Below are 24,370 nucleotides of genomic sequence, written 5' to 3'. Positions count from 1 at the left end.
AGTAGTACTCTATTAAATGAAATGGTTCCTAAAAGGCTTATATAAGCTCAATTTCTCATTTACATTCCGAAATTACTTTACCCCGGGACTTATATCTGTTTTGGATTTATTGAACTCGAAAATTGTATCCAAACGATACATTTTTGATACTTCGTAAACCTTCAATAAAAGGCCACCCTTGTATTTAAAATTGAAACATGTAGGTGTATTTAGCATCTCCTTTCTAAATAAAAAGGTTGAGCCTTGCTATTCATATCTCTCGCTATATTTTTAGATTATATACAAAGGGCGAAAAAAGAAGAAATTCTACATTTTCTTCTATGGGTCTAAATATAAAACTTCAGTAAGGCCAGTACTCTAAAAACATCTATTCTACTTTTAAAGCCTTTTTATTGATTCTTGCATTATACACCAGTTTAGGTACCTACTCGTTCAATATTGAACTCTTTTTAACCCCCGACGCAAAAAGAGGGTTGTTATAAGTTTGACGTGTGTATCTGTGTATCTGTGTGTCTGTGTATCTGTGTATCTGTCTGTGGCACCATAGCGCCTAAACTAATGAACCGATTTTAATTTAGTTTTGTTTGTTTGAAAGGTGGCTTGATCGAGAGTGTTCTTAGCTATAATCCAAGAAAATCGGTTCAGCCGTTTGAAAGTTATCAGCTCTTTTCTAGTTACTGTGACCTTCACTTGTCAGGGGTGTTATAAATTTTTAATTTAAACTTGTATTTTATACCTAAGTGCATGTGCTTAAAGCATGTCACCTTTATATGGCTCATAATGAAAGGCTTGATAGTTGTAAGTTCTTATGATTAAAAGTTAATACAGCGCAGCAGCGGTTTTATGACTGCGAGAACTACCACAATAAAGATCCCTAGGTTGGGGTCCCTATGTTACTACTCCAGTTGATTGAGCTTTCTTACGTGGCTATAGATACATGTACCTACTAGCTGCAATAGGAATGTGGATTGTGTCCTTTCCTCGAGCCAAATTAAGAGGGGTTTGTTGGTAGTGCGCTCCAAAGAAACGTAATTTGGCTCTCATTTGTATACCACCAAATCAAACTTCATGAAATTTTGCAGTTACGTTCTGGCATTACTATCTACTTAATATCTACCTTAATATAACTGTAATTTTCTAGATTTTCGTTACAATATTCAGTTTTAAAGTTACACGGTCTCAATAATTTACTCACAAATCTTTAAATCCGTGTGATTTTAAAACTAGTTATTTTTACGAAAACAGTCAAACCATAGACATACCTAGATATTAGTTTCTAGAACGTGTCTACAAAATTACAAACAAACTATGTTTGTATGGAGCGAGTGCCGGAGTGTCCTCTGTTAAGTGTCCACTTACCATTCGCTACTTTGTCTTATGTAAGTTGCATTTTTTCCCATTAGGATACCTATCATTATGGAATTATATATTATGGAACATACCATTCCAAATTACAGTAGGTAGGTTATGGATATTATTTAAAAATATAGTCGATATAGTACGCGACAGATCGAGATGGCAATCGAGGTGTATTAGATTTTTCTGTTAAGAAATTCTTAACGGAAACTACTTTTTAATACTAGCCCGGAGTTAGAAAATTGACGGTGCTTCACCCCCGTGCCTGGGAGAGCACGTAAAGCCCATTGGTCCTTTCGTCTGATATCTCTCTGGTCGTGTCGGATTTCCGTCCCATAAGATTAGAGAGTCCACACACTACTCTATAATAAATATTATCTCCAACGCAGATGGCTAATCTGTATGATGATTGCCCGCCGAAAATTTGGCTGGGAGAACATTATTATTACCAGGAATATAGTATGCTACGAAAAGAGAGAGAACTTATTCCAGAAACATTTACCTTCTAAACAATTATACCTAGCCGTTCGCTAAGTAAACTTAGGTATTATCAACGCTCTAACCAACACAACCTTAATCGGATAATACTCCAGCAATAAATACTTTCATACCACGTGCTAACAGGTTACGCTCTAATATAATGTATTCTTATTTAATAGCTAGGACAAACCTCAATACAGGGCGGCGCGGTTGGTCGCGACGGAAATTACCGCCATAAAGCTTGCTATCAGAAGATGTTATTCGGATTATCATCATTTTTATTATTATAAACATCTTTAGCATACAGATATGAGCTTGATTTTATCTCGCGTGTAATATTAGTTTTGCAATGTAAACGTGAGTATAGGTGGGTCTGCGATGCTGGCCCATTGCGGAATTATCAGACTCACATACCTACCCTTGAGAACATTACGGAGAACTCTCAGGCATGCAGGTTTCCACTCGATGTTTTTTTTTCACTGTTAAAGCAATGATATTGAATTGCTTAGACCGCACATAACAGTGAAGAAACCTGCATTTCATTATGATATTCTCAATGGTGTGTGTGTCTGCCAATACGCACTTAGCCAGCGTTTTAGACACATGCTCAGTAGTGAGCCGGTAATAGGTTGAAGAAGAAGATGATGATGATCTACAAAGGGTGTAGATATAAAAGGTTCTGATATTATTGGTCGCTCTGGTATCGTACGTGAGAAATCATCGTAATAAAAGCTTTCAAGTTGCATGTGCAGTGAATACTGACATAAATCTCTTCCCTTTTCTCACTGTGTTGGAAAAATACGCCCAGTAATATCTTGTGTCATTTTTTAACCCCCGACCCAAAAAGAGGGGTGTTACAAGTCTGACGTGTGTCTGATTGATTATCTTGATCTGTGTATCTGTCTGTGGCATCGTAGCTCCTAAACTAATAAACCGATTTTAATTTAGTTTTTTTGTTTGAAAGGTGGCTTGATCGAGAGTGTTCTTAGCTATAATTCAAGAAAATCGGTTCAGCCGTTTGAAAGTTACCAGCTCTTTTCTAGTTACTGTAACCTTCACTTGTCGGGGGTGTTATACATTTTTAATTTGTACTTGTTATTATATAGAGATACTTACCTAAAAATGGCGAAAGTGCGTAGATAAAATGCTTCGCTTGATTAAATACGATGTCATTTTTAAAAAAATCGTTTTACTTTTTTCATAGACATACCTAAAACACCAATTTCATATTTATGAATCTAATATACCTTAAACTAATCATTTAAAACATCGTACTCATTTTAGGTATTTTTAAAGTTCAGGTTCAAAAATTCTAACATTTCTATAAAAGGTGTAAATTAAGTCATAATATGAGGGAATAATTAGAAAAAGATTAGAAACAAACATTTTTTTCATATTATAAAACGAATAACTTATGTATCTAAACAATATTGTGCAGATACGAGGACGAATAAAGTCAACTAAACAATATTATGCTATGTAAATTAGCGGTCTCTCCGGGAATTTTCTCGCGGAAAATCTGATTTAGACGCGTAGAGTATATCCCAGGCAACCCTTTTGCGAATACTGGCTTAGTGTGTTCCATCACAGATAAATCTAATATGTGGCTACCTATCTTTTTTTTGGTGGACAAGTACTTATTTGCTACAATTTTAAAAAACAAAAGTATGTTTTTGAGACCGTGCACTTACAATGTGAGTTGAATGAGTTATAATAAGTATTAGTGAAAAAGCGATTAATAGCCTCATCGGGTGACAGAAGGGCTCGCTCATTTTTTGCGCAACGGATCAGCCTGACTGTCCAGCGCGGAAATGCAGCCAGTATTCTTGGCACCATTCCACGCGGGCATGATTTGTATAGTAATTAGATAAGGCTAGCTTAAAGTTTTGTTGTAATATTTTCAAAAAAGAGATATTTTTATCTGTCCTTTTCTTGTCAACCGCCATTCAACCGCAAAATAAAGATGGATCAGCGATGTACATACATTCTATTGTATCGCATTGCTATTGTGATTTGTGATACATTCCACAAGTAACCCACAAGACTCAAGTCATGGGCCAAGGCTCAAATTGAATAAGAAATGACAAATCACGATCAAATTCGTCACAGCTATTTCGCAAGCAAATAAAAGGTTTTCTCAATATTACCACAGTTCACTCTGATATTACGGGGACGAATTGAATTTAGTTCGGGAAATGAGATCGCGTAACTAGCTCTGTTTGAGAAGTACAGCTTCAAACTCAAATAGTTTGTACTTCGTAATTCAGACGTATGTTTTTAGAGTTCCGTACCTCAAAAGGAAAAAAAGGAACCCTTATAGGATCACTTCTTTGTCTGTCTGTCTGGCCGTCTGTCCGTCTGTCGTATCTGTCAAGTAAACAAATAGTGAACATATAGGGGTCCCATTGACGCCGTTGACGTTGGGAGAACCATGACATTTTGCAGGTAGGTAGGTCTTATGGAACAAGTTAAGGAAAAAACCCGAAAACCGTAAATTTTTCGTTACATAAAAAAAAATGTGTTTCAATTTCAAAGTAAGATAACTATACCAAGTGGGGTATTATATGAAAGGGTACCTTACTTTACCTGTACATTCTAAAATAGATTTTTATTTATTTTTATGCGTAATAGTTTTTGATTTAACGTGCAAAATGTCGAAAAATACTCAAGTACGGAACCCTCGGTGCGCGAGTTTGACTCGCACTTGGCCGGTTTTTACTTTTCGTCTCTACTCATGTGCCTGTTGGTACTGTCGGTTAAAAATGGACGAATGGATGAACTTATTCTGCTAGTGGTAATAACGACCTTTCTGGTGCAGTGGTAAGCGCTCTTGTCTTATGAGTAGGAGGTGTCGGCTTCGGTTTCCAGTAGAGACAATTTAAAAATATTTTTTGAAAGGTATGACGGTTTGGACGTGGCTGGTTACGGTCCAACTGACAATGCCGTGCTACAAAGCCATTTAAGAATCAGATTAGGGGTTGGGAAAGAGACATCGGTCTTGTACTTTGTACATGTAACTGCCAAGTTAGTCCATTACTACCTTAGACTGAATCATCGCTTACAATCGCAGTCAACAGCTAATTACTGATCAATGAATAAAAATAAATCATTTTAAAATGTTTTGCTACGATTATAGCTAAACAGAGACCAAGCGCCGAAAATTCGATAATTTTCAACTAAGAAAAGGAACTCATCGCCCAAAATTCCCCATTCTTTTATATTGCTAGAATATTATACCGACAATACTCACGTACGAAGTTTATCGAGATAGCTCGACTAATTCCGAATCCATCCGGGGCTCTTATTCATGACCTCGTTTCGCAAATTAAACTTAGTTTCAAATCAGTTCAGTGCCTAGGGTACATATTATGTGACTACGAAATAGTCTAAAAATCGTTTTCTTTCTGTCAGATCAAATTTAAATCTTTTATTCGCATAATATTGTGTCCTTACTTACCCATATTATGAATGCGAAATTGGGTTTGTTTGTCCTTCAATCACGTCGCAACGGATCGACGTGATTTTTTGTATGAGTTCAGTATGAGTACCAATAATCAAAGACCTGGTGAGTGACGGGCTAAGTTTTATCCCGGAAAATCAAAGAGTTTCAACGGGGTTTTAAGGCCCTAAGTCCAAATGGACGTATTCGCAGGCAGTAGCTAGTGAGATGATAAATCTAATTAAAGAGTCTAACGTATTAGTACAATGACTATTCTCGTACAACAGTTAATATTTCAAACTTAAAAACGCAAACTCAAAATCATTTATTCAACGTAGCTACTATAATTATACATCTTTTGATGGTCAGAATTGTTAGATTTGGAAAATGATACAGTGGGGATAAATTATTACGTAAACTTAAAACTAAAGCTACGAGGGTCCCAAACGTACCCAGGTCTGAGAAGAGCTGTCTCCACTTTACAAATATTTTTTTTTGTTGCAGTTGTCGGCATCAACTGAGGCCGGTGGTGCAGCGGACACGGTGGTACGAAGATACCGCCTCGAAAACGGCAATTCGCTTGGAGAAAAGGACGAGGTGAGTATAAGAAATGGCTAGAGTCTAGACCGTGATAAATGACCCATGAGATAGACACACCAACTACTGAAGTCTGCGGTGGACGTCCCCTTACATGTTACATGAGTGCATAAAGAAAACAGCCGTCAGAGAGAAATGGAGACGCATAGTTAGGCGTGCCACTAACAGTGCTGTGAAGACCACGTATGCTCTACTATGAGCTTAACGACAGAGAATATTACCTTGCGCTGACCAGCCAAGCTAAAAATAAAAATAAATAAAAATTCATAAGTAGTTAGATTGAGTTTTCGCAAAAATGGACTGAATTTCTTCCTACGTGGATATCGCTTAGGTACTGTTTGTAGTCTGATGCTTTTATTACTGTCGCAGTGTGTTGATCACTGCGTTCGTATTCGATCGAGTTAAGTTTGAGAAACCAGGTCTTTACTATTTGATTGAAATGCGTCTGAGACTGGTCGGCACTTCGACTCCACACTTTGTATTGTGAATTTACTCTCAAACAATAGTTTTTTACCATTTTAAATCCGTGTCTCGTCAAGCTTAAATCTTCCTTTACGTTTTATGTACACCGAACTCTAACTTAATCGAAAAACTTCGATTGACAACGGTTTTAGCTGCATCAATCTCCATTAGGCTGTATACGTGAGCGGCATAATAATGCTATTGGATTGTTGACGTGCTCTCTGACTAAGCGATATACTGTCTCACATTTTGCAAGATCCTAGATACCTACGTACGTTTTTTTAGCGTCAGTGATCAGTAACGTTTTTAACCCCCGACCCAAAAAGAGTATCTGTGTGTCTGTGTATCTGTGTATCTGTGTATCTGTCTGTGGCATCGTAGCGCCTAAACGAATGAACCGATTTTAATTTAGTTTTTTTTGTTTGAAAGGTGGCTTGATCGAGAGTGTTCTTAGCTATAATCTAAAAAAATTGGTTCAGCCGTTTAAGAGTTATCAGCTCTTTTCTAGTTTTCTTGTAGAAAAGAAGGTTAGATAACCGTTAGGTTCATAATATTATGTCAATAGACAAATGTCAAGCTGTCAAGATGGACGTTGCCTAAATACATAATTATTTATTTGAAAATGATGTTTTGGAAAACTCAAATACTTTGGATCGTCGGGGGTGTTATAAATTTTTAATTTACACTTGTATTTATTATTAATTGTAAGTAGGTACACAATATTACGCCGACATTTTGATACATTACGCGGCTACTCGCGTATGTATAGTAATCCAATCTGAAAATGCAACATGGCGATAGAGGCACAAGTAACTAAGGACAAGGAGGACACAGGCTGAATGTGCAGTCAAACGTCTCATACTCAGATTAGACTGCTTGTTTTGCGTGTAACTACACCTACGCGTAGATACCTACCTACACAAATACCTACTTATCTATTCGTAATACTACGTAACCACAAAGCTAGCAAAATCGAAGACTGGTGATAGTACTGATGGTAACTAATATAAGATATCATAAAAAAAAACTACGATTTTTTTTTATTAACACGAAGGCTTACCACATCATGTTTGTGTGAAAATTTTGAAAACTGTCTTCATACGACAAATTGCCTGCAGGTGCAGCCAACGAGCTCGTTCCAAGTTAATTAAAATGACCTGCATTGTCGATATTTGACTGTTATTTCATATTTCGGCTAAAATACCTATTAGGTATAATTGTGGTTTATGTAGGTACATAGTGGTTGTGGTTTATGTAGGTAAATAGATAATAATTATATCAGACAACTTTAAACGTTGAATCCATAGAGTTATTAAATGCTACCTAGTAGGTACTAGGAACACTCTAATTCCATGGTTAAATCCATTACGTCATCAATAAACAAGAAAACTTTTTCCTCAACGAGTTCGGTAAGCTTTTTATGACTTAGCAAAATTTGTTACAGTTATTTGGACCACCCAGCGCACCAGTTCTGGAAAACCCGGAGTTCCAGACGCGATGGTACTTCAAGTATTTTCTTGGCAAAAGTAAGTGTTGAAAAATCTTCAAAACCTTAATTTGTATTACAGCTGGTTTAAAACTACTGAATGTTAGTGGAAATGCTACGGGATCCCTTCGAGATGGTTCTCTACCCAATAAAAAAAAAGAATCACGAATTTATTTTAATTTTTTTATCAAATTAATTAATTTTTATAAAAGTTACGAAAGTAAATAAACGAATAGGTACCTGCCTACGTAATTTGAATATCATCCAATTACCTACCAATGTTTTTAATCAATCCATTTTTAAATTGACAAACTTAAGTCGGTATATCTACGTTCTTATAGAAGATAACTTTTTATTTTCATAAAATATATAATAAAATCTATTATTTTCTTCGACTTGTTAATATTTATTGAATTGGTACAATTCACTTTGTAGGAATCCAATGAATACTAACAAGATTGTAACCACTTCCTTTCTGTTTGTTTCCCATTTCTTCAAACAGCATCTAGATAGATAGGTATAATAAATGGATAGAGTTACAAAATAACAATACCTCATGTTTACCTAACTACAGTTGGATAGAAACAACATGGCACTAATGACTAACTACAATTGAAGTTCTACGTAAAAAATAAGACAATCAATAGATCCACATCTTATTAACCCCCGACCCAAAAAGAGGGGTGTTATAAGTTTAACGTGTGTATCTGTGTATCTGTCTGTGGCATCGTAGCTCCTAAACTAATGAATCGATTTTAATTATTATTTTTTTGTTTGAAAGGTGCAGGCTTGATCGAGTGTTCTTAGCTATAATCTAAAAAAATCGGTTGAGCCGCTTGAAAGTTATTAGCTCTTTTCTAGTTACTGTAACCTTCAATTGTCGGGGGTGTTATAAATTTTTAATTTACTCTTGTTAATGGACCCAAGTGCGATCAACGAATAATACATGACATTTCTCTCTGCGTCATAAACTACCTTTTGTCTTTTCCGTGAGTATCCCCTTCCATTAATTGCATTATAGTAGGGGGTTTCTTAGGATAATAATCTGTGGAAGGATTTGGAAGGCCACCACAATCCGATATGTAACGTATGCTTGAAAGATATCTATTTAATAAATCTGTTTCATCAATATGAATGTTGTAAAGCAGTGCGTGTCATGTGATGCATATGAATGTAGGTATGTGGCACACATCCACACATCACATGAAAGAAAACCACGACACGTCCTTGTGCGTAATCTGGCATCTACGTGCGTAGCATTTCGACTTTTGAGGTGTGGAAATACATTTTTCCCTTGGGTGAATGATTATTTTTCCCAAATCGTTTACCTCCTTCTTTGGCAGAATGACAAGTATGGTTTCTTGGAAACTGTGGAGTTGTCTGCGTAGTGGTTTTTTTATTTATTTTCCTTTTTTACTCGACTACGGCTAAGTCAAAAGGAAGAGTTATGATTCTAGCAGTCTGTGTATGTATGTAGGTATGTATGTATGTTTGTATCCAGATTCTGTGTGTTCCACCGTAGCACCTAACCCACTGAGACGATTTTGATGACTGAGGTGTCAATTTATTCGTTGTAAAAGTCCGGGTGACACAGGCTTTATTATTTATATACAAAAAAAATTACCTAACGGATATTACATCACAAAATTGGGGGGTCTCTTTTGGTCAAAAGATGATCAAATGAAAGAAGAGAAAATTCTAAGTATATATGAATATAAATGTACTAAAACATACTATACGAAGCAACGGAAAAACACTTTTACTATAATACTAGCTGATGCCCGCAGCTTCGCCCGCGTGGATTGGTCAGATCCCCTGCATCATCAGGATTGAGGAGTTGGACTCCAAATTTTTTATGAAACAATGTCGCAAAGTTCCTCTATCGATTAAAAAAGAAATGACGCAAATCGGTTCAGAAATCTCGGAGATTTCGGTGTACATAGGTAGAAAAACACAACTCCCTTTTTGAAAGTCGGTTAAAAAAGTAGCCTATGTTACTCCCTGGTCAATTCTCTACTTGTCTGTGAAAATCCCGTCAAAATCGGTTCAGCCGTTCCCAAGATTAGCCTTTTCAAACAGACAGACAGACAGACAGACAGACAGACAGACAAAAATTTTAAAAACGTGTGATTCAGTTGTAGTATCGTTCAAATAACCATATAACCTTAATATGCGGTAGTTATTTCGAAATCACAGACAGACACTCCAATTTTATTTATTAGTATAGATTTCAGCGTTTATTAAGACGATCGAAGTCGGGTTTTAGTTTGCAACTTTATCTGAAGGTTCACTTATTTTATGAAATTTTCAGTATAAACCTGTCGATGTTTTCCAAATATTTACACTAAGAACTTCACTGAAATAATAATTTTCGCGTTAATTGGAGAGTTTTGCGTACGCAAACATTTACGCAAACTTTTATAAAATTAATGATGAACGTCAAAATATTTATACTTTAAACAATAACTAATTGAATGGGAATAATTAAAAAACAAAGTTTTATACAAGCACAGAAATCTCAAGAGCCAAACCAAGTTCTGAAAAGTTTATGATTTATTAAGTATCTTAATAATAATAAATAATACTATATCATTGTAATGTAATTAAAAATATTATTTTTAAGTGCGCATCTTGATAGGTAAGTACCTAAGTACATTTTTTTTGCAATAACTGCTCTCAATAATAAAATACAATGAATATTTACCATTTAGAATTAACAGTGCTCTCTCCGTCACTTACTCCATACAATCGTAGTCCCAATTTCATTTCAATATTAAGCAACCAAAGTCTATGAAATTTTGCAGACATATTCTAGAAACTAATATCTGTGCCTGTGGTGTTTTAGATTTATCTAGAAATATGTAGTTTTAAAATTACAAGAGCTCAAAGATTTGTATGTGAGTTTTTAAGACCGCGTAACTTTGAAATCGAATATTTTAACGGAAATCTGGAAAACCACAGGCATAAATATTAGTTCCTGGAACATTTCTACAAAATTCCATTGAGTATGATTGGTTAGTATTCCAACGAGAGACGAACTACGTTTGTATGGAGCGAGTGACGGAGAGACCCCTCTTTATTTTACAAAGGTAATGTATGTGAGATAATTTTTGACAAATAAGCAAGTTCACGAGTATAAGGAACGAGTTTAAAAATTATCTTTGAATTGTACATTTTCCTGTTTTTAAATATCATCATCTAAAATTGACTTATTTTTGCTTTAAAAATATTAAAATTAAGAAGGTAGGTCAAGGTACTGTTAAAACTTTTATTACATAAGTGTTACTTATTTATAATTATTATGTATGAATGTCAGAGATATTCTGTTTAGGTAGCTACCCCAAAACTCTTTCATACTGCTTTCATACGTTTCAATAAACACACGCTACATGTTTTATTCAACAGGGAAACCTAAATAATGAAGCCAGTTCTTGGAAATTAGGTACCAGTATTTAGGTACCACCTACTGTAATTTAGTAACAAAAGCAATAAATGGAATTTTCTAAAAAAACGGATTTGGATTGTCCCTTATTGGGTAAAGGAATTTGTAAAGTTAAGCTTTCCACTCTTATTATGGACATATTAATATGCCTTTAATAGGAAATGAATAAAAAATAAAAAACATTATTTGAAAATATATATATATTAGGATCTATAAAATGTGTTAGTTTAGTACTTCCATGATTATTGATAAAACGAAACTTTAACTACTACGTTTACCTAACTACTTCGGAATTTCTTTTATCGAACAAGAATAGATGCTATGACTTTTCAAGTATGCTTCTATGCTGTTGAGACATACGAAATCAGGTCGCGTTCTATATATACTTGCCAACGTTTTGTTAAGAAAGTTTAGCGCCCTGCTGCTATATCTATAAGAATGTCTGTTACCAAAAGCTATTTCCAGGATTTTCTACAGCAATGCCGGGCTTTGGCGATAATTATCATCATTATATTCTGTAAAGTTTGTCAATTACCGCTAATCTTAAATAGGAACACCACGAATTTTATTCATCTGTAGATAAGCCGGCACCGGTCACTGATCGCAAGCTAATTCTTTGTTCTGCAGGAACGGTCAAAACAACTAATTATATAATTTTTAACCCCCGACCCAAAAATAGGGGTGCTATAAGTTTGACGAGTGTATCTGCGTATCTGTCTGTGGCATCGTAGCTCCTAAACGAATGAACCGATTTTAATTTCGTTTTTTTTTTTTTGAAAGGTATGGCTTGATCGAGAGTGTTCTTAGCTATAATCGAAGAAAATCGGTTCAGCCGTTTGAAAGTTATCAGCTCTTTTCTAGTTTTCTTATAGAGGTTTTTGTCGGGGGTTTTTTAAATTTTGAGTTATGCAAAATGTGTACAGTTGGAAGCCATATTAAGATCTATCTATTTTCTAAAACTTAAAGTTGGAAAAACTAAAGCTAACTTTCAAAATTAGTGAATTTTAGGAGGCAGACTTTATTGTTTACAGATAAGTAAGGTAGGTACGTCCTACATTCGACATTGTTTAAAATTTTAGGTTAGTTTTTATAAATAACTATAGTACACGACAAATTGAGATGACAATCGGGGTAGAGGCGGGGCGGTGTCCCGCAAACCCGCACGTTACCCGCGCTATCGCGCACCGGCGCGGGGGCCGAGTATCCCCACCACGATTGCCATCTCGACCTGTCGCCTACTATACTAGATTTTTGCTCCACAAGGGCTTGTGTCAAATTCAAATTCAAATTCAAATTATTTTTATTCAATTAAACTTTTACAAGTGCTTTTGAATCGTCAAAATAATCTACCACTGGTTCGGAATGCTGTTCCTACCGAGAAGAACCAGCAAGAAACTCGGCGGTTGCTCTTTTCAAATGTACAATTTACAATAATATGCCATACTGTATACAAGCAATTGCAGCGCCGTGTATTGCTGGAGCGCATCAAATCCAAGCTTTTTTGTCATTTACATAATCTTCGATTGTCTCCGTTATTCTCCAAAATCACGTTATTTACTGTCAAGTTATATACTATTATATTATTATTATACTCACAATCGTAGGGCCCAACAAGTCTATAACCCCGACTCTCGTATTACAAGAGCTGTTAAGTGATAATATTGCGAACTGCTGTACTCCCTCAGGGGGTCGTGGATGCGGGGAGTCGCTCGATTCTCCCTAAGCGTGCCCTCTACGCGAACTCATTGAAATCATTCTTACATATCTTTCAATATAAATATTGTGGGTAGCCTTGAACCTTCATGAATTACCATTTACCAAACCGAGTTTATTTGTACCATAGGAGCTTGACAAAGGAGTTCGGATACGTAATATATTTCTTTCGATATGGAGCTGACTGCTTTCCTTTGTGCGAGAATAATTTATGTTAGGTACATAAATGACTAAACTGAGGCACTAGCGTAAAAAAAACAGAATTAGGGATAAGTTTTCTAATTTATTGAGATAGGTGCTTATATTAATTCATTTTCCACGCATAGGAAGTGGTGAAGTTATATTAAATACCTAACTGATTAAAATATGGTAATCTTACTAACATGATAGTGCTTATGGTTTGGATGTTTGTTATAAGTTACTTATACCTGCGCCTTCAAGCCACAATGATTGTTAAACCTATTTGATTAAGAATGGAGATAATTAATAGCTTATACCCTGAATTAACACGGCTACATTTTACCCCGGAAAATCGGAGAGTTCCTATGGGATTTTTAAAACCCTAAATCGACGAAGTTGCGGGTACCATCTGGTAATTAACAAATAGGTTAATTTTAGGATAGTAATTTAATTTACTGTAGAACCATATCTAAAACAATTTCCACAAAATGTATGTAAAATACTAAAATATTTGAATAAGTATAGAATTCGTAAAAGGTTCTACTTATATTATATTGACTGATGAAATTTCTCAAAGCTTTGATCGAGTGCGGCTGGCCTGGCATACCTATTTCCTTTCAATTTTATTTGAGGCGGCAAAATCGTAGGTTTGACCTTTAAGGAATTAATAAAATTAAGTACCTATGCAAACATATTGTTAAGTAACCAGACTTAACCCATTATAGCCTGAATTATTTAAAGGTCTCAGAATTGAGTTTTTCATTGATATGTTGTTATTATGGACCCTATTGGTCAGATCTAATCATCAGAATTTTGGTGCAAGTCTTACTTCTGGAAATAACCATGGATGCTGCATGGCACCGCTAGGCTCCTACCGTGTCTTTTTAAATGTCCCATAAATTTCTTATAACTGATTGTTACCAAAATATTCTACCACAATTTGATAAGAATTATTAAGGTATTAACTCTTGTATAGTTCAAGGTTCAAAATTGTTTAAAAGATTCAATATATTACATGAACATTTACATATATTTCCATAAAATTACATATTATTTGTGGGAAGCTTGTAGGTTGCAGGGTGCACACAGCCCCACGATGCATTTATTGCACTGTAGTCTAGTCTGACTGTGACAATACTGTAACCCACACTTGCGACATGACTCGCTGGGTACCAATAAATGATTTTTGCTGTCATAACATATGCTGTCAGACCCGATAGCCAGTATTTTTTAGATGTTTTTGCTTGGTGTTTGAAGCTGTAGACGCCCACCACGTCGTGGCGTATTTTTGAACTGAAATAGGTATGAACAGATGTAGAGCCTAGCACCACTTCACATCTAGCATTGAGTTGCCGACCAGTGGGATTATTTATAAAACCACCCTCATCTTTGTCAGATAGGATTATAGGGTCTGGAGCTTCAATTTATAGCAATTGAGGCTCGAGTTTATCGTCTTCTTCTAGTATAGCAAGTGCCTCATGTAATGTACAATCTCCATTGAAACAAAAAGCCATTACATAAGGAATAACCAAAGAAAAGACATAAATTAGATTTTTAGCATACATAATATAAAGACAACATAATGACCTAGCGGTGCTGTACGGCATCCATATCTTTTAACATGCCATAATCCAAACAATAAAACAAAATACGACAGTTTTATGATATGAACAAGTCAATGCAAGGTTTGGCATCAAGTGTAAATGCATAAAAGTGTTACATTACACAAAATAAAAAAAATATGATCTCCTTACTTGAATGTTGCATCCATTATTGGCAGCAATTTCACATCACTGATTTACAGGTGCTCGTGCAGGTCACAAAAAGCTTACGGGACAAAACAAAGTAAATGGAGTAATGGCTATGTCCCTCTAGTATGGCATTGACAACAAACCACTTGACTTCACCTCTTATTACAAGGACAGGGCCCGACAATTTAAACATACGAAATTGGGTGCCATATGGCACCGCTGGGCTATAATGGGTTAATGAAAAACTTAATTGCTAACACAGAAAATTTCAATCAAAGTGATTCTCTTTATTAAATAAAAATAAATATAAGTTAAAGTTTATATTAAGCTCACATAATAATACAAGGGGAACTAACAACACAAAACTACAACATTAAAATTAAACTTAAAACTAAGAGCTAGAAAATGCAAAAAAAAAAACGATTTCGTGAGTGAGCTAAAGGGGCTAGTTATTATTAATATTTTTCAGACCTCTCCAACTCAAAAGTGCAAGGTCTAAGAAGAATCCCATAACTTTAAAACTACACATTTTTACAGAGTTTTGGAAAACCAAAGACCCATATAATATTATTGTTTCTTAATCTGTCTAGATACATAAGTTTGGTTAATGTTCAAAAGAGAACGAAACTACGTTATATGAAAAGCGCTGGAAAGCGCGCTAAGATGTATTGTTTACATATCTCTTTCTATGCTACAAGGCTATATATAATATGGCTAAATGCTACAATATCATCGTTCATTGCCTCTTATCAAAATAAGAGTCGATGAAGGTCGTCATCCAAAATGACGACCCAAAGTCAAAATCTTAAAATTTCCAATCCTGTCTCGATAATTCTAAAGGTGCTTCTTATATATAATTTGAATAATAAACCATACCATACCATAAGCATACCAGCACTTTACTGGTAGTAACAAAAGTATGTAAGCAACATACAAATTACAATACGGCAAACAAGTGTCATATTATTATTCCTCCTGAAACACAGTTTTCACTTCATCAGGAGGCAGGGCCTCACACCAAAGTCTGTAAATAATGTTCTGTTCAGATAATAAAGATTTATTATTATTATTATTATTTTTTATTATTTTTTCTCTCTCGTCTGGCTTTACAAAGATTAGCCAATGTCAAGTTTGTAGTTATTTGTAACAAGTTAGGGAAACTATACAAGTATGGACCCCGTCTGTGCCGACGCTCGCCAATCCACGCACGGCACCCCCTTAGATCGCTTTTCAGTCAGTTTTAACAAAAAAAAACACTCAAAAAAGGCAGAGCACGCCCGCCAGCTAACACCAACACAGACGAAGTCCCTGTCATATTATTAGATTTAAATAAATGCTCTGAAAGCTGATATACGACGTTGCCCTACTTATACCATCTATGCTTATTTGGGGACAAAAACCTTTTTTGCTTTTTTGCCTATTCTTCTTACTTCAAATTGATGCGTGAAATCCTCGCTCTGGGATTGTCTTCTTGGTATAATGCCTACTTTAAAAAATCACCCACAATGTAGGTGACAAGACAAAATTGACCTATTACTTGCTGAATATTAATAAATTCTATACATCGTTTATGCAGTTCCTTTACAAATTTGACCTAATTCTAGGCCTGACGGTAAATACCTAGGTAGATATAGGTTAACGGTAATCGGTATGTGAGAGTTTTTTACTTAATTTAATTATGTATGCAGATGTAGGAATAAATACACTAAAACGTATTAAAAATTCTCCGCTTAAATCTTATATATTGCAACTTGTTTGCTATAAATCTTTATAAGTGTCCAGAAGACACTTAAGTACATTTGGCTACCCTAAAAATCTATGATCTCGCCTTCGAAGTATAAGAGGAGTTAAGGGTATTATTGCGGGACCCTTCAGTGTTCTGAGGGGTCTCAACTGCGGAAATCGCTGACATAATATTCTATAAGCAGCCTCTTTTATAAATTATAGTCTTATATCTCTTGAGCAGGAATTTTGTCCTTTCGGCATTGTTCAGTTTTATTATTATTTCAAGAATTTTAATAAAGTGTAGTTACGGTTGGTGATGATGATGATAATAGACGTTCTCTACTGGACATTCCCTTTCAGGCCTTCCCTTGCAGGCCACGCTACGGTCTTGTACCGCCTGAACCCGTGGCTTCCTGTGACTCGTTTGATGTCGTCTGTCCCTATATCATATTATTGTATAGTATGAAGAGTGTGTAATTTTTATGTATTGTGATTTGATTCCCCGTCTCTCTGTTTTATGAGTTTTAACACTTTTAAGTATGGGTTGCCTGGTAGAAATCACTTGAATAAAAGGGTCATTCTTTGTTCACAAATTTTTGTTTAATTGTTCTTTTTCTTCTTTAATATGTATGCAATAAAAATGTTTTAGGTAGTACTCGCAACTTATTATTTGTTGCTAAACATATATGATTTGCTAGATGAATGCTAACCTCTTGACCACGATATTTCATAAAGAAAGAAAAATCTAGGGCCAATTATATTGGTATAGTAATAACTGTTTGGCTTGGACGATGAAATTTACAACCGAAAATTCATAAGGCAAAGAAGCTGTCATAATTTAGGAGTAATAAAAAATTTCATTAGTATTTAATTGAAAATTTTTGTTTCCTCTAACAAAAAAGTACCTTCTTATTCTCCATTGAGAGAAATCCAATTTTGTGTGAAAAATCTCTTTTATGATTAAAAGAAAATTCGCCAAGACATTCAATAATCCAGCTCAAAGCGATGGCAATTCAAACGGGATTATTAGGTACCTTTGTTTTAAGAGTGTGCCCACCGAACCATTACATTTACAAAAGAAGGTACAATTTTATAAAGATAGAGTTGACGAAACTCTAGGGATTGAAATAGCTAAAAGATAAAATTTCTGGTAATTAACAAATAGGTTAATTTTAGGATAGTAATTTAATTTACTGTAGAACCATATCTAAAACAATTTCCACAAAATGTATGTAAAATACTAAAATATTTGAATAAGTATAGAATTCGTAAAAGGTTCTACTTATATTATATTGACTGATGAAATTTCTCAAAGCTTTGATCGAGTGCGGCTGGCCTGGCATACCTATTTCCTTTCAATTTTATTTGAGGCGGCAAAATCGTAGGTTTGACCTTTAAGGAATTAATAAAATTAAGTACCTATGCAAACATATTGTTAAGTAACCAGACTTAATGAAAAACTTAATTGCTAACACAGAAAATTTCAATCAAAGTGATTCTCTTTATTAAATAAAAATAAATATAAGTTAAAGTTTATATTAAGCTCACATAATAATACAAGGGGAACTAACAACACAAAACTACAACATTAAAATTAAACTTAAAACTAAGAGCTAGAAAATGCAAAAAAAAAAACGATTTCGTGAGTGAGCTAAAGGGGCTAGTTATTATTAATATTTTTCAGACCTCTCCAACTCAAAAGTGCAAGGTCTAAGAAGAATCCCATAACTTTAAAACTACACATTTTTACAGAGTTTTGGAAAACCAAAGACCCATATAATATTATTGTTTCTTAATCTGTCTAGATACATAAGTTTGGTTAATGTTCAAAAGAGAACGAAACTACGTTATATGAAAAGCGCTGGAAAGCGCGCTAAGATGTATTGTTTACATATCTCTTTCTATGCTACAAGGCTATATATAATATGGCTAAATGCTACAATATCATCGTTCATTGCCTCTTATCAAAATAAGAGTCGATGAAGGTCGTCATCCAAAATGACGACCCAAAGTCAAAATCTTAAAATTTCCAATCCTGTCTCGATAATTCTAAAGGTGCTTCTTATATATAATTTGAATAATAAACCATACCATACCATAAGCATACCAGCACTTTACTGGTAGTAACAAAAGTATGTAAGCAACATACAAATTACAATACGGCAAACAAGTGTCATATTATTATTCCTCCTGAAACACAGTTTTCACTTCATCAGGAGGCAGGGCCTCACACCAAAGTCTGTAAATAATGTTCTGTTCAGATAATAAAGATTTATTATTATTATTATTATTTTTTATTATTTTTTCTCTCTCGTCTGGCTTTACAAAGATTAGCCAATGTCAAGTTTGTAGTTATTTGTAACAAGTTAGGGAAACTATACAAGTATGGACCCCGTCTGTGCCGACGCTCGCCAATCCACGCACGGCACCCCCTTAGATCGCTTTTCAGTCAGTTTTAACAAAAAAAAACACTCAAAAAAGGCAGAGCACGCCCGCCAGCTAACACCAACACAGACGAAGTCCCTGTCATATTATTAGATTTAAATAAATGCTCTGAAAGCTGATATACGACGTTGCCCTACTTATACCATCTATGCTTATTTGGGGACAAAAACCTTTTTTGCTTTTTTGCCTATTCTTCTTACTTCAAATTGATGCGTGAAATCCTCGCTCTGGGATTGTCTTCTTGGTATAATGCCTACTTTAAAAAATCACCCACAATGTAGGTGACAAGACAAAATTGACCTATTACTTGCTGAATATTAATAAATTCTATACATCGTTTATGCAGTTCCTTTACAAATTTGACCTAATTCTAGGCCTGACGGTAAATACCTAGGTAGATATAGGTTAACGGTAATCGGTATGTGAGAGTTTTTTACTTAATTTAATTATGTATGCAGATGTAGGAATAAATACACTAAAACGTATTAAAAATTCTCCGCTTAAATCTTATATATTGCAACTTGTTTGCTATAAATCTTTATAAGTGTCCAGAAGACACTTAAGTACATTTGGCTACCCTAAAAATCTATGATCTCGCCTTCGAAGTATAAGAGGAGTTAAGGGTATTATTGCGGGACCCTTCAGTGTTCTGAGGGGTCTCAACTGCGGAAATCGCTGACATAATATTCTATAAGCAGCCTCTTTTATAAATTATAGTCTTATATCTCTTGAGCAGGAATTTTGTCCTTTCGGCATTGTTCAGTTTTATTATTATTTCAAGAATTTTAATAAAGTGTAGTTACGGTTGGTGATGATGATGATAATAGACGTTCTCTACTGGACATTCCCTTTCAGGCCTTCCCTTGCAGGCCACGCTACGGTCTTGTACCGCCTGAACCCGTGGCTTCCTGTGACTCGTTTGATGTCGTCTGTCCCTATATCATATTATTGTATAGTATGAAGAGTGTGTAATTTTTATGTATTGTGATTTGATTCCCCGTCTCTCTGTTTTATGAGTTTTAACACTTTTAAGTATGGGTTGCCTGGTAGAAATCACTTGAATAAAAGGGTCATTCTTTGTTCACAAATTTTTGTTTAATTGTTCTTTTTCTTCTTTAATATGTATGCAATAAAAATGTTTTAGGTAGTACTCGCAACTTATTATTTGTTGCTAAACATATATGATTTGCTAGATGAATGCTAACCTCTTGACCACGATATTTCATAAAGAAAGAAAAATCTAGGGCCAATTATATTGGTATAGTAATAACTGTTTGGCTTGGACGATGAAATTTACAACCGAAAATTCATAAGGCAAAGAAGCTGTCATAATTTAGGAGTAATAAAAAATTTCATTAGTATTTAATTGAAAATTTTTGTTTCCTCTAACAAAAAAGTACCTTCTTATTCTCCATTGAGAGAAATCCAATTTTGTGTGAAAAATCTCTTTTATGATTAAAAGAAAATTCGCCAAGACATTCAATAATCCAGCTCAAAGCGATGGCAATTCAAACGGGATTATTAGGTACCTTTGTTTTAAGAGTGTGCCCACCGAACCATTACATTTACAAAAGAAGGTACAATTTTATAAAGATAGAGTTGACGAAACTCTAGGGATTGAAATAGCTAAAAGATAAAATTTCAACTTATCGATATTGTTAATTTTATTGTAGCTTACCAGTAGCTTACATATACAATTCGCGCAAATATACGATAGTTTTAGTTTACTTGTGTGGCTGTGTATACTTACTATAAGACATTGCTATCGGCCTTTCATCCAGGTCAACGGGAAGTATCCTATAGGATTTGATTCCCCGAATTGACAGACACGATAGATAGACAGACGATAGACAACGAAATGATCCTACAAGGGTTCCTTTTTCCTTTTGAGGTAGGAACGTAACCCTAAAAGGAAAGTATGGCATAAAGGTATTTAGGTAGGATAAAATATGTTTTTAGACATTTTATCGAGGTTGAATCCTTTTAGCCATGATAAGCACTTCAGGCATTTATTTTTCTGTTCTTAAGAGAAGTTTCCCGAGCGCTCTCCATACAAACATAGATTGGATGTCATGTGAATATTGACCTATCAAACCCGATAAAACTTTGTAGACACGTTCTAAAAACTAATTTCTGTGTCTGTGATTTGCCACATTTCCGTAAAATATTTAGTTTTAAAGCAACTAATGTTTATCAATATCTAAGGAAATTAAATCAAGCTCAAAAAGGCACCATGTACAACTATCACCTTAAACTTAAAGCGACGAAATTGCACTCTCACCTGATAGTAAGTGATTATGCAGTCTAAGATGGAAGCGGGCTAACCAGGAAGTGGTATAGCAGTATCCATACTCCTTTGGTCTCTACACGGTATCATACTGGAACGCTATCGCTTGGCGGCACGGCTTTGCCAGCAGGGTGGTAACTAGCCACGGCCTCCCACCAGACAGTTATGGTTGCAAAAAGCCGTCATTGTATGACAGTTACCCACATTTATTTATTAGATACTAGAGGATGCCCGCGACTTGGTCCGCGTGGATTTAGGTTTTTAAAGATTCCGTGGGAACTGTTTGATTTTCAGGGATAAAAAGTAGCCTATCTCCATCCCCGGAATGTATCCTAAGTCTGTACAAAATTTCATTAAAATCTGTTCAGCAGTTAAGCCGTGAAAGCGTAGCGACAGACGGACACACTTTCGCATTTATAATATTAGTATGGATTGTTTTTCTTAGTATTAAAGTTTCACGGGTTTGAAGATTTCAAATCAGAACTAAACTTTGTTTATTTGGAGCACGCTACGAATAAGGCCAACTCCTCTTAAAACGGTTTAAAGCTATAATAAAAATCGTTTATTGCAGTGCATCAAAACTACATCGGCGTGGATGGCGCGAGGGAGCCATACCTCCTAAGTGTAGTGCAGGAGGGCGCGGGTCTTTTACGAGCTATTCTCTTCAACAAGATGGTAAGCACTCGTTGTTATTACATTCTAGACACGTTACATTACATTCTAGTCGGATAAATAAACACTCAACTAGAAATTGTCGTGAATATTCAGGATTTCGTTTGCAAATAACAATGTTAACACTGTTGGCACTATAATAATATTGAATCCCGAGTTTCGAAGAAACTGTATTATAAAGATCTTCTTGGAATAAGTTATATACTTTAGCAAGCATAAATATGTCACTGATGTACAGGTAAAGTGTACACGTGCTATACGAGTGCAGGTTTCCAAATCATACACTCTGCTTTTCACCTGCACAATTTCGGAACAGTAAATATTTGGTGTACATACGCCCTTGCGGTATTTATTGAAATCAACATTCTCCGAATTTCTGGTACGATCTTCTCGGTATATTCACATGAAATTCATACTTTAAGGTTTTCATTCTATCAATATGGGTTTGTAATATTATTATTCACTTTTCTTAGCTTACGTAATTTTGTACAATAAAATTTTTGGAGGTAAAGAAAACAAGAATAGGGAAAGTAAGATTTTAAATATCATCTCTACATCGTACATGTCTTAGATGTTTTCGACCAATTGCACTTTACACATCATTAGCTCACGGAAATGGAGAATGCGGTGGCATTAGAGTTTCAGTAGGTATATTGGTTTTATTTTCACAACAGTATATATCCTATTTTTATGTTCCTTTGTTTATTTTTAACCCCCGACCCAAAAAGAGGGGTGTTTCAAGAAGATATATTAAGACTTAGACTGAAATGGATTTATGCTACTTATTCTGTACACTCAAGACCATTCTGTAGTAGGTAGGTTCTTATTTAGTTTCATTTTAGTATAGGTAAGTATAAGAAATAATATGTTTATTAAAATATTCTATTCCGTTCAGTCAAAAAGGAAAGTCGTTTTAATAGATTTAATAGGATTTTATAATATGAAAAACCATTTTTATTTAAAATATCGTGATTTGTGTGCTCAAAGCCTACCGAAGTTAATTTATAATATCATAAATCTAAGCCTCGAGTTTTATCATTAAAAATGTAGCTTTTCATGGCAAAAATTGAAGTTAGTAAATTGTGTCCACTTCATGGAATATCAGTCTAATCCATCTGAGGCTTTTCTAGAGCGCGCCACACAACACGGTCCTCCGCCTTCCTCATCCACCCGCTTCCCACCACCTTAAGGTCATCGGTCCAGCGGACTGAAGGTTATTATATCCTAGTTTGTGTCTTATGAAATATACCTACTAGGATATTTGAAAGGTTTGAAATGATTCCTAAACATTGCTATAAGACAATATTCTATCAACCGCATTTTTATACCTTAACTAGCTGATGCCCGCAGCTTCGCCCGCGTGGATTGGTCAGATCCCCTGCAGCATCAGGATTGAGGAGTTGGAATCCAATTTTTTTATGAAACAATGTCGCAAAGTTCCTTTATCGATTAAAAAAAAATGACGCAAATCGGTTCAGAAATCTTGGAGATTTCGGTGTACATAGGTAGAAAAACACAACTCCCTTCTTGAAAGTCGGTTAAAAAGTAGCCTATGTTACACCCTGGTCAATCCTCTACTTGTATGTGAAAATCCCGTTAAAATCGGTTCGGCCGTTCTGAAGATTAGCCTTTTCAAACAGACAGACAGACAGACAGACAAAAATTTTAAAAACGTGTGATTCAGTTATGGTATCGTTCAAATAACCATATGACCTTAATATGTGGTAGCTATTTCGAAATTACAGACAGACACTCCAATTTTATTTATTAGTATAGATAGATAATATTATCATCCAGCCCAACTTTTTCTTCACTTAAAATAAAGATAAAAGAACTCCGTAAACTTTCTCGATATTTTTAACTTATAGCATATTTTTATTCACAGGGTGCGCATAAAATATACCTACCCGCGAGCGCCTGGAGCGGCGGCGGAGGCCAGGCGCCCACACGGCCGACTATCAAACAGATTTTAGCTCAGTTTACTGCTATCGAAAGGCTGGACAAAATGCCTAGAGAGGTGAGCACTTTTATGTTACGTTCACGTTTACCAATATCGAAAGGCATGACAAAATGCCTAGGGAGGTGAGCACTTTTACGCTACGTTCGCGCTTACCGTTATCGAAAGGCTTGTAAAAAAGTCTAGAGAGGTCAGCACTTTTATGTTAGTTCATAGACATACATACAGGGTGGTCAAAAAGTCGTGGATCAAACGCAATAGGGAGATAGAGGAGGACATTTCCAGCAAAAAATATTTCTACAGCATGGCCTTATTTAAATTGCCCTAAGAGTTATGAATATTTTTGGGTTTTTTAACAAAATACCAGATTCTCTTACA

General features: G+C 35.1%; 1 protein-coding gene across 4 annotated transcripts in view; it reads left to right on the top strand.

Annotated features, from left to right (window-relative positions):
• Positions 1-24,370, top strand: part of LOC123864120 (GTPase-activating Rap/Ran-GAP domain-like protein 3) — a 219,424-nt gene that overhangs the window by 172,741 nt on the left and 22,313 nt on the right. For all 4 annotated transcript variants that reach the window (XM_045904363.1, XM_045904365.1, XM_045904364.1 and 1 more), the window contains 4 exons: positions 5,780-5,872; positions 7,779-7,860; positions 21,935-22,038; positions 23,921-24,052. In XM_045904363.1, coding sequence (XP_045760319.1) covers positions 5,780-5,872; positions 7,779-7,860; positions 21,935-22,038; positions 23,921-24,052 — 411 coding nt within the window. The remainder of the gene's footprint in view (positions 1-5,779; positions 5,873-7,778; positions 7,861-21,934; positions 22,039-23,920; positions 24,053-24,370) is intronic.

Source organism: Maniola jurtina, chromosome 4 (genome assembly GCF_905333055.1).
Source record: "Maniola jurtina chromosome 4, ilManJurt1.1, whole genome shotgun sequence".
In the NCBI taxonomy this organism is placed as follows: domain Eukaryota; kingdom Metazoa; phylum Arthropoda; class Insecta; order Lepidoptera; family Nymphalidae; genus Maniola; species Maniola jurtina.
This window is presented reverse-complemented; position numbering and strand designations above follow the sequence as displayed.